The 11,838-nt window shown below is 44.8% G+C and overlaps 1 protein-coding gene across 1 annotated transcript in view; it reads left to right on the forward strand.

Annotated features, from left to right (window-relative positions):
- The window catches only part of hook3 (hook microtubule tethering protein 3), a 61,735-nt gene that overhangs the window by 41,551 nt on the left and 8,346 nt on the right, over positions 1 to 11,838 (forward strand). The window contains exons 12-17 of the mRNA XM_090191567.1: positions 1,725 to 1,809; positions 2,494 to 2,563; positions 6,352 to 6,492; positions 7,360 to 7,447; positions 11,627 to 11,661; positions 11,755 to 11,837. Coding sequence (XP_090047693.1) covers positions 1,725 to 1,809; positions 2,494 to 2,563; positions 6,352 to 6,492; positions 7,360 to 7,447; positions 11,627 to 11,661; positions 11,755 to 11,837 — 502 coding nt within the window. The remainder of the gene's footprint in view (positions 1 to 1,724; positions 1,810 to 2,493; positions 2,564 to 6,351; positions 6,493 to 7,359; positions 7,448 to 11,626; positions 11,662 to 11,754; position 11,838) is intronic.

Below are 11,838 nucleotides of genomic sequence, written 5' to 3' on the forward strand. Positions count from 1 at the left end.
TTACATTAAGGGTACTTCAGTACTACTATAGTGTACAGAACTACAGGTCAACATTGACTTTACAGTACTGTACAGAACTACAGGACAACATTGACTTTACACTACTGTACAGAACTACACGACAACATTGACTTTACAGTACTGTACAGAACTACAGGACAACATTGACTTTAGAGTACTGTACAGAACTACAGGACAACATTGACTTTACACTACTGTACAGAACTACAGGACAACATTGACTTTACACTACTGTACAGAACTACAGGACAACATTGACTTTACACTACTGTACAGAACTACAGGACAACATTGACTTTACAGTACTGTACAGAACTACAGGACAACATTGACTTTAGAGTACTGTACAGAACTACAGGACAACATTGACTTTACAGTACTGTACAGAACTACAGGTCAACATTGACTTTACAGTACTGTACAGAACTACAGGACAACATTGACTTTACACTACTGTACAGAACTACAGGACAACATTGACTTTACAGTACTGTACAGAACTACAGGACAACATTGACTTTAGAGTACTGTACAGAACTACAGGACAACATTGACTTTACAGTACTGTACAGGTCAACATTGACTTTACAGTACTGTACAGAACTATAGGTCAACATTGACTTTACAGTACTGTACAGAACTATAGGACAACATTGACTTTACAGTACTGTACAGAACTACAGGACAACATTGACTTTACAGTACTGTACAGGTCAACATTGACTTTACAGTACTGTACAGAACTACAGGACAACATTGACTTTACAGTACTGTACAGAACTACAGGACAACATTGACTTTACAGTACTGTACAGAACTACAGGACAACATTGACTTTAAAGTACTGTACTTCAGTACTACTGAAGTTTACAGAACTATAGGACAGTCAACCAGTCATCAGTAATAATGACAGAATGCGGTCGTGGTCTGTAACGGGAAGAGGCCATGGTCTGTAACGGGTGGTCTGTAACGGGAAGAGGCCGTGGTCTGTAACGGGTGGTCTGTAACGGGAAGAGGCCGTGGTCTGTAACGGGTGGTCTGTAACGGGAAGAGGCCGTGGTCCGTAACGGGTGGTCTGTAACGGGTGGTCTGTAACGGGTGGTCTGTAACGGGAAGAGGCCGTGGTCTGTAACGGGTGGTCTGTAACGGGAAGAGGCCGTGGTCTGTAACGGGTGGTCTGTAACGGGAAGAGGCCGTGGTCCGTAACGGGTGGTCTGTAACGGGAAGAGGCCGTGATCTGTAACGGGAAGAGGCCGTGGTCTGTAACGGGTGGTCTGTAACGGGAAGAGGCCGTGGTCCGTAACGGGTGGTCTGTAACGTTAAGAGGCCGTGGTCTGTAACGGGTGGTCTGTAACGGGTGGTCTGTAACGGGTGGTCTGTAACGGGAAGAGGCCGTGGTCAACATTAGTACCTGCAACTCTGTAACAGCTTCTCCCTTTCTCTCCCTCTCTGTCGCCCTCTCTGTCTCCCTCTCTGTCTCTGTCTCTGTCTGTCTGTCTGTCTGTCTCTCTCTCTCTCTCTCTCTCTCTCTGTCTCTCTGTCTCTCTGTCTCTCTCTCTCTCTCTGTCTCTCTCTCTCTCTCTGTCTCTCTGTCTGTCTGTCTGTCTCTGTCTCTCTCTCTCTCTCTCTCTGTCTCTCTCTCTCTCTGTCTCTCTCTCTCTCTGTCTCTCTCTCTCTCTCCCTTTATCCCTCTCTCCCTCCAGCGTATGAGGTCAGAGAGAGACTCTTTGAAGGAGACCATTGAGGAGCTGCGTTGTGTTAAGGCTCAGAAGGAACAACTCTCTACAGGTGAAAAACAGACACACTCCCATCGTGTATCCCCTTGTCTGATCTGTGTATCCCCTTGTCTGATCTGTGTATCCCCTTGTCTGATCTGTGTATCCCCTTGTCTGATCTGTGTATCCCCTTGTTGATCTGTGTATCCCCTTGTTGATCTGTGTATCCCCTTGTCTGATCTGTGTATCCCCTTGTTGATCTGTGTATCCCCTTGTTGATCTGTGTATCTCCTTGTTGATCTGTGTATCCCCTTGTCTGATCTGTGTATCCCCTTGTTGATCTGTGTATCCCCTTGTTGATCTGTGTATCCCCTTGTCTGATCTGTGTATCCCCTTGTTGATCTGTGTATCCCCTTGTTGATCTGTGTATCCCCTTGTTGATCTGTGTATCCCCTTGTTGATCTGTGTATCCCCTTGTTGATCTGTGTATCCCCTTGTTGATCTGTGTATCCCCTTGTCTGATCTGTGTATCCCCTTGTTGATCTGTGTATCCCCTTGTTGATCTGTGTATCCCCTTGTTGATCTGTGTATCCCCTTGTCTGATCTGTGTATCCCCTTGTTGATCTGTGTATCCCCTTGTCTGATCTGTGTATCCCCTTGTTGATCTGTGTATCCCCTTGTCTGATCTGTGTATCCCCTTGTTGATCTGTGTATCCCCTTGTTGATCTGTGTATCCCCTTGTTGATCTGATCTCCAGGCATGGTTCCACTCGGCAGTAACGAGGGCTCTGATTCGCTGGCTGAAGAGATCATCACCCCAGAGATCCGGTATGATTTGTTGAACCCCCACCCACTGAATCATGCGTATTACATTCACCCATAATGCAGCTCACACCATGTTTACTTCCATCCAACAGGCTCTGTTTTGCAGGGAGGAATGTTGAAATCGGTTGAGTCATAACTAGCACGTGTGTTGTTTAACTATCTCCGGTCCTCACGCTGACATCTGTTATCATACTTTATCAACATTTCAAAGATTAGTGCTCTGTTTCCGTTAGATCCCCATATGTGTATATAAACCCTTATCAAGGCTCATTGACTTTATGTGATCTCTTCAAAGACGTTCTTTACACTAAACCAATTAGACCTCTTCTTCTCTGGACGTTTCTCCTCTCGTCGATTTGACATACTCCGCTCGGCACAGCCAGATACCTTCAAGGCTTTTTCTGTTTTGTTCCGTCTGCTTTGTATAAGGCTGATGAGTGGCCTGGCCGGGTAATGTATTATGGACTGAGAGTTATGCTTGTCAATTATGTAATGTTCAGTATGTCTCCAGATCCTTCAGAGTTACATCAGTTTTGTTCTAGCTGCTTTCCATGAGCTATGGAATGGCATTCCCTGCTGCTAGTGTTAGTGTAGCGTAGCGTAGCGTAGCTCAGTCTAGTAGCTCAGTCTAGTGGCTGGAAACACAACTAGCATTAGCGTAGCGTAGCTCAGTCTAGTGGCTGGAAACACAGCTACCGTTAGCGTAGCGTAACTCAGTCTAGTGGCTGGAAACACAGCTAGCGTTAGTGTAGCGTAGCTCAGTCTAGTGGCTGGAAACACAGCTAGTGTTAGTGTAGCGTAGCTCAGTCTAGTGGCTGGAAACACAGTTAGCGTAGCGTAGCTCAGTCTAGTGGCTGGAAACACAGCTAGCGTTAGCGTTAGCGTAGCTCAGTCTAGTGGCTGGAAACACAGCTAGCGTTAGCGTAGCTCAGTCTAGTGGCTGGAAACACAGCTAGCGTTAGTGTAGCATAGCTCAGTCTAGTGGCTGGAAACACAGCTAGTGTTAGTGTAGCATAGCTCAGTCTAGTGGCTGGAAACACAGCTAGCGTTAGCATAGCCTAGCTCAGTCTAGTGTCTGGAAACACAGCTAGCGTTAGCGTAGCCTAGCTCAGTCTAGTGGCTGGAAACACAGCTAGCGTTAGCGTAGCGTAGCTCAGTCTAGTGGCTGGAAACACAGCTAGCGTTAGTGTAGCGTAGCTCAGTCTAGTGGCTGGAAACACAGCTAGCGTTAGCATAGCCTAGCTCAGTCTAGTGGCTGGAAACACAGCTAGCGTTAGCGTAGCGTAGCTCAGTCTAGTGGCTGGAAACACAGCACAGCTAGCCGGATGTGATGCAGCCTGGATTCGAACCGGGGACTGCAGCAATGCCCCTTGCACTGCGATGCAGTGCCTTAGACTGTTTTTATATGTCGTTTTGTTTGTATCAATTGCGAAGACATTGGCAAACTTTGTTCTGAAGTTTTCGATGGAATCACGTTGTCTGTGTGTCCATGTTCATCGGAGATCTTCTGTGTATGAAGAAAAGCATCAACCGCCGGCGTTTAGATTAGGAGCGTTTTCACGTGCAACAATAATAATGATGGTTTTGGGGAAACAGCTCAGAGATTTAACGATAATCGTTTTATGTATCCCTTAATTTACCAGGTCAGTTGACTGAGAACACATTCTCATTTACTGCAAAGACCTGGGGAATAGTTACAGGGATGAATGAGACAATTGAAGAAGCTGGGGATGCTTCTACACCTGCATTGCTTGCTGTTTGGGGTTTTAGGCTGGGTTTCTGTACAGCACTTTGAGATATCAGCTGATGTACGAAGGGCTATATAAATTTGATTTGATTTGATGATTAGGTGACCGTGATGGTATGAGGGGACAGATTGGGAATTTAGCCAGAACACCGGGGTTAACACCCCTACTCTTACCATAAGTGCCATAGGATCTTTAATGACCCCCCCCCCCTCCATTTAACACCCCATCTGGGCAATGTCCCCAATCACAGCCCTGGGGAATTGGGATATTTTTGTAGACCAGAGAAAAGAGTGCCTCCTACTGGCCCTCCAACACCACTTCCAGCAGCATCTGGTCTCCCATCCAGGGACCGACCCTACTTCGCTTCAAAGACAGATCAGCAGTGGGATGCAGGGTGGCAAATGCTGCTGACTATGAAGGTTTTAACAATGAACTTCGGTTGCTTTTGGGAAACCGGGCCCTGGGCTGTCTGGTCCTAGTGGACAAAGCCTGACCGAGACTAAATCATTTGTAAATCTCTGTGTTTTGTTCCAGAGAGCGTCTGATTTTTGTTTGTTATTTTTATTAGGATCCCCGTTAGCCGACGCCAATGGTGACCGCTAGTCTTACTGGGACACATAACGAACAAAAACATTACAGACAAAATACTTTACAATTTGCATACATTTAAACAACATGTAGTGTGTGTGAGTGTGCTTCTATCAGTGGAGTGGGGGTGTGGCTTAGTAGGGGCGTGGCTTAGTAGTTTACATACATTTAAACAACATGTAGTGTGTGTGAGTGTGCTTCTATCAGTGGAGTGGGGGTGTGGCTTAGTAGGGGCGTGGCTTAGTAGTTTACATACATTTAAACAACATGTAGATGATGTTGAAGCTGTATAATAGCTAATGTTACTGTGTTAGATAGTAACATGTTACTGTGTTAGATAGTAACATGTTACTGTGTTAGATAGTAACATGTTACTGTGTTAGATAGTAACATGTTATTGTCTGTCTCTGTGTGTTACCGTGTTAGACAGTAATGTTGGTAGTGTGTTGGACGGTAATGTTGGTAGTGTGTTGGACAGTAATGTTGGTAGTGTGTTGGACGGTAATGTTGGTAGTGTGTTAGACGGTAATGTTGGTAGTGTGTTAGACAGTAATGTTGGTAGTGTGTTGGACAGTAATGTTGGTAGTGTGTTGGACGGTAATGTTGGTAGTGTGTTAGACAGTAATGTTGGTAGTGTGTTGGACAGTAATGTTGGTAGTGTGTTGGACAGTAATGTTGGTAGTGTGTTGGACGGTAATGTTGGTAGTGTGTTGGACGGTAATGTTGGTAGTGTGTTAGACAGTAATGTTGGTAGTGTGTTGGACAGTAATGTTGGTAGTGTGTTGGACGGTAATGTTGGTAGTGTGTTGGACGGTAATGTTGGTAGTGTGTTGGACGGTAATGTTGGTAGTGTGTTGGACGGTAATGTTGGTAGTGTGTTGGACGGTAATGTTGGTAGTGTGTTGGACGGTAATGTTGGTAGTGTGTTGGACGGTAATGTTGGTAGTGTGTTGGACGGTAATGTTGGTAGTGTGTTGGACGGTAATGTTGGTAATGTGTTAGACAGTAATGTGTTAGACAGTCATGTGGGTAATGTGGTGGACAGTAATGTAGAAAATGTGTTAGACAGTAATGTGTTAGACAGTCATGTGGGTAATGTGGTGGACAGTAATGTAGAAAATGTGTTAGACATTAATGTGTTAGACAGCAATGTTGATAATGTGTTAGACAGTAATGTAGGTAATGTGTTAGACATTAATGTGTTAGACAGCAATGTTGATAATGTGTTAGACAGTAATGTAGAAATGTGTTAGACATTAATGTGTTAGACAGCAATGTTGATAATGTGTTAGACAGTAATGTGGATAATGTGGTGGTCCTGTATTCCAGAGAGAAGCTGATCAGACTGCAGCATGAGAACAACATGCTGAAGCTGGCCCAGGAGGGTTCTGATAATGTGTTAGACAGTAATGTGTTAGACAGTAATGTGGATAATGTGTTGGTCCTGTATTCCAGAGAGAAGCTGATCAGACTGCAGCATGAAAACAACATGCTGAAGCTGGCCCAGGAGGGTTCTGATAATGAGAAGATCGCTCTGCTGCAGAGTTTACTAGAGGACGCTAACAGTAGGAAGAATGAACTGGAGACAGAGAACAGGTGCACACTACACACTATATACACTACACACTATATACACTACACACTATATACACTACACACTATATACACTATACACTACACACTACACTACACACTATACACTACATACACGATACACTATACAGACTATACACTACACACTATACAATATACACTACACACTATATGCACTATACACTACACACTACACACTATACACACTATACACTATACACACTATACACTATACACACTATACACACTATACACTATACACACTATATACACACTATACACACTACACACACTACACACACTATACACACTATACACACTACACACACTATACACACTATACACTATACACTACACACTATATACACTATACCCACTATACCCACTATACACTACACACTATACACTATACACACTATACACTACACACTATATACACTATACCCACTATACACACTATACACTATATACACTATACCCTATATACACTAGACCCACTATATACACTATACACTATACACACTATACACTATACCCACTATACACTATACACACTATACACTATACTATACACACTATACACACTATACACACTACACACTATACAGACTATACACTATACACTACACACTATACACTATACACACTATACACTCTACACACTACACACTATACACTATACACACTATACACTACACACACTATACACTATACACACTACACACTACACACACTACATATGTCTATGTCCTTGTGAATACCAAATCCTATTTTCTCTAAACCTAGTTCTAACCCTAATTGTAACCCCCTGCGCACACACACACACACACACACACACACTGAATGATGGTGACAATGTGTGTGTTCCAGACTGGTGAACCAGAGACTGATCGAAGGTCAGAGTCAGGTGGAGGAGCTGCAGAGGAGTCTTCAGGAACAGGGCTCCAAAGCAGAGGATGTGAGTACCACTAAACTGATCTCAGATCAGCCTCTCAGACCATCTCACCTGCTGCTGTTTAACGAGATGGCACGGTTTATTACATTACAACGATCAGAACAACTGTTAAAGAACTGGAAACTACAGACACGGTCATGTAAACACCCTGTCGTCATGGGGGTGTTCACATTAAACTACAGAACCCCCCACAACACCCTGTCATCCTGGGGGTGTTCACATTAAACTACAGAACCCCCCACAACAACCTGTCATCCTGGGGGTGTTTACATTAAACTACACAACACCCTGTCATCCTGGGGGTGTTCACATTAAACTACACAACACCCTGTCATCCTGGGGGTGTTCACATTAAACTACACAACACCCTGTCATCCTGGGGGTGTTCACATTAAACTACAGAACCCCCCACAACACCCTGTCATCCTGGGGGTGTTCACATTAAACTACAGAACCCCCCACAACACCCTGTCGTCCTGGGGGTGTTCACATTAAACTACACAACACCCTGTCATCCTGGGGGTGTTCACATTAAACTACACAACACCCTGTCATCCTGGGGGTGTTCACATTAAACTACACAACACCCTGTCATCCTGGGGGTGTTCACATTAAACTACACAACACCCTGTCGTCCTGGGGGTGTTCACATTAAACTACACAACACCCTGTCGTCCTGGGGGGTGTTCACATTAAATTACACAACACCCCCACAACACCTTGTCGTCATGGGGGTGTTCACATTAAACTACACAACACCCTGTCGTCCTGGGGGTGTTCACATTAAACTACACAACACCCTGTCGTCCTGGGGGTGTTCACATTAAACTACACAACACCCTGTCGTCCTGGGGGTGTTCACATTAAACTACACAACACCCTGTCGTCCTGGGGGTGTTCACATTAAACTACACAACACCCTGTCGTCCTGGGGGTGTTCACATTAAACTACACAACACCCTGTCGTCCTGGGGGTGTTCACATTAAACTACACAACAACCTGTCATCCTGGGGGTGTTTACATTAAACTACACAACACCCTGTCATCCTGGGGGTGTTCACATTAAACTACACAACAACCTGTCATCCTGGGGGTGGTTACATTAAACTACACAACACCTTGTCATCCTGGGGGTGTTCACATTAAACTACAGAACCCCCCCACAACACCCTGTCGTCCTGGGGGGTGTTCACATTAAACTACACAACACCCTTTCGTCCTGGGGGGTGTTCTCATTAAACTACAGAACCCCCCACAACACCCTATCGTCCTGGGGGGTGTTCACATTAAACTACACAACACCCTGTCATCCTGGGGGTGTTCACATTAAACTACACAACACCCTGTCGTCCTGGGGGGTGTTCTCATTAAACTACACAACACCCTGTCGTCCTGGGGGGTGTTCTCATTAAACTACAGAACCCCCCATAACACCCTGTCGTCCTGGGGGGTGTTCACATTAAACTACACAACACCCTGTCGTCCTGGAGGGGTGTTCTCATTAAACTACAGAACCCCCCACAACACCCTGTCGTCCTGGGGGGTGTTCACATTAAACTACACAACACCCTGTCATCCTGGGGGTGTTCACATTAAACTACACAACACCCTGTCGTCCTGGGGGGTGTTCTCATTAAACTACACAACACCCTGTCGTCCTGGGGGGTGTTCACATTAAACTACACAACACCCTGTCATCCTGGGGGTGTTCACATTAAACTACACAACATCCTGTCATCCTGGGGGTGTTCACATTAAACTACACAACACCCTGTCATCCTGGGGGTGTTCACATTAAACTACACAACACCCTGTCGTCCTGGGGGTGTTCACATTAAACTACACAACACCTTGTCATCCTGGGGGTGTTCACATTAAACTACACAACACCCTGTTGTCCTGGGGGGTGTTCACATTAAACTACACAACACCGTGTCATTCTGGGGGTGTTCACATTAGATCCGGGTGAAGGGAGATGGCTCTTACTGCTACGTCATGTCAGTTCATTCTCTTATCTGGCTCTTTTACCCAGAATACATTTCTACGAATGTTTACTAATGTTAGTCTGTTTCGTTGTCCTCATATCAACCCATAAACTGCATGGATGTTTTATGTGTCACTAACATTCTAACACTGTGTGTGTGTGTGTGTGTGTGTGTGTGTGTGTGTGTGTGTGTTCTCTCGGTTGTCGTCTGTGTAACATCACTCATGTTGTAGCGTTGGAAAGGCATTGATTTACCCGGCCAACCTATCCTGGTTGAAGGTTAGAGGTCGTGTGTGTGTGTATAGAGCTCTCCTGATTGGATAATGGAACTGTCATCGATGACATCTGCAGGAAGAGTATTGTGTGTGATGACGTAACCGCCTCCTGTCTTTGTCTCCTCACTGCATGACCAATCTAACTGAAATGCTGCTCTCTCTCTCTCTCTCTCTCTCTCTCTCTCCCACCCTCACCCTCTCTCTCCCCCCTCACCCTCTCTCTCTCTCTCTCTCGCCCCCCTCTCTCTCTCTCTCGCCCCCCTCTCTCTCTCTCTCGCCCCCCTCTCTCTCTCTCTCGCCCCCCTCTCACTCTCTCTCTCGCCCCCTCTCTCTCTCTCGCCTCTCTCTCGCTCCCCTCTCTCTCGCCCCCCTCTCTCTCTCTCTCTCGCCCCCCTCTCTCTCTCGCCCCCCCCCTCTCTCTGTGGGTCCCTGGTTTTGTCCTGTATTAAATCATCCTCTCTCTCTAACCCTGCTTCCCCCTCAGGTGATTGTAAGTATGGCTTGGAGATCAATCCCAGTTAGACTCCTTCACTCCAATAGTTTCCTTCCATTATACACTGAGTGTACAAAACGTTCCTAATGTTTTGTCCACTCAGTGTAGTTAGATTAGTGGTTAAGAATTGCATTTTCAATCTATACTGAACAAAAATATAAAAGCAACATGTTAAGTGTTGGTTTCATGAGCTGAAATAAAATATCCCAGAAATGTTCCATATGCACAAAAAGCCTATTTATCTCACATTTTGTGAACAAAAAGCATGATCAATACACAGATGCACCTTGTGCTGGGGACAAAAACAGTTTTTAGGGAGTGTGCAATTGGCATGCTGACCGCTGAAATTTCCACCAGAGCTGTTGCCACAGAATTTAATGTTCATTTCTCTACCATAAGCCGCCTCCAACTTCGTTTTAGAGAATTTGGCATTGCGTCTAGCCAAACTCACAACCACGTGTAACCACGCCAACCCAGGACCACCACATCGAGCATTGTCACCTGCGCGATCGTCTGAGACCAGCCACCCAGACAGCTGATGAAACTTGATTAATATTTGTCTGTAATAAAAGCTATTTTTATGTGGGGGGGGAAAACTAGTTCTGATTGGCTGGGCCCTCCCAGGCCCACCCATGGCTGCGCCACTGCCCAGTCAAGTGAAATCCATAGATTAGTGCCTAATTAATCAAAATTATTATAAAATATATTATTAAAATTGACAGATTCCCTTCTATGAACTGTAACTCAGTAAAATCATTGCATTTTGTGTGTTTATATTTTTGTTCAGTATTCTTGCTGGTGATTTTTAAATCAGGGTGCTACTAGTCTCCTATAGAGGCTTTGTTTCCTAGCTACAGGTCTTATTTCATACCACATGAGATATGACTCTTAGCTCCTAGCTACACCTGTTTCATACCACACGAGATATGACTCTTAGCTCCTAGCTACACCTGTTTCATACCACACGAGATATGACTCTTAGCTCCTAGCTACACCTGTTTCATACCACACGAGATATGACTCTTAGCTCCTAGCTACACCTGTTTCATACCACACGAGATATGACTCTTAGCTCCTAGCTACACCTGTTTCATAAAACACGAGATATGACTCTTAACCTCTAAATCATTCATTTAGAACCTGGAAGTCCAATTTCCAGTTCACCTTTTCATTTAATTTATGGGGGGGGGGGGGAACAAAAAACAGAAAGTCAATATACCAACATCAAATATGTGTATCGCGGCATAATTCCCAGGGTTACAGTATTGTACTATGTCTCGACAACCTGTTAACATGTCGCTCCAGCACCGTATAGGCTGAATGTAATGTGACATCATTGGTGCTTTTACAGCGCCCTCTGGTGGACAGCCAAGGAAGTGTCTCGTCTTGATGAAATCATAACCAAACATTTATTTTTTATTTTTTTTAGTCAATCATTCTGAAGAAGAAGAACGATGTACACATGTAAGTAACTATTTGATCAATTAAGGATGCGTTTTTTTTTTTTAAGTGATGACCCTGACTTGTTTGTTGCTGATGTTGTGTTCTCTAAAAAAGGGAGAAGTTACGGGAGGTGAACAGCGAACTGCAGAAGAAGAGTGCGTACATTGATGACTTGGAACCCAAATACACATCTAGCTG

This window comes from Oncorhynchus mykiss, chromosome 12 (assembly GCF_057628025.1).
Source record: "Oncorhynchus mykiss isolate SJ-2025 chromosome 12, ASM5762802v1, whole genome shotgun sequence".
Taxonomy (NCBI): domain Eukaryota; kingdom Metazoa; phylum Chordata; class Actinopteri; order Salmoniformes; family Salmonidae; genus Oncorhynchus; species Oncorhynchus mykiss.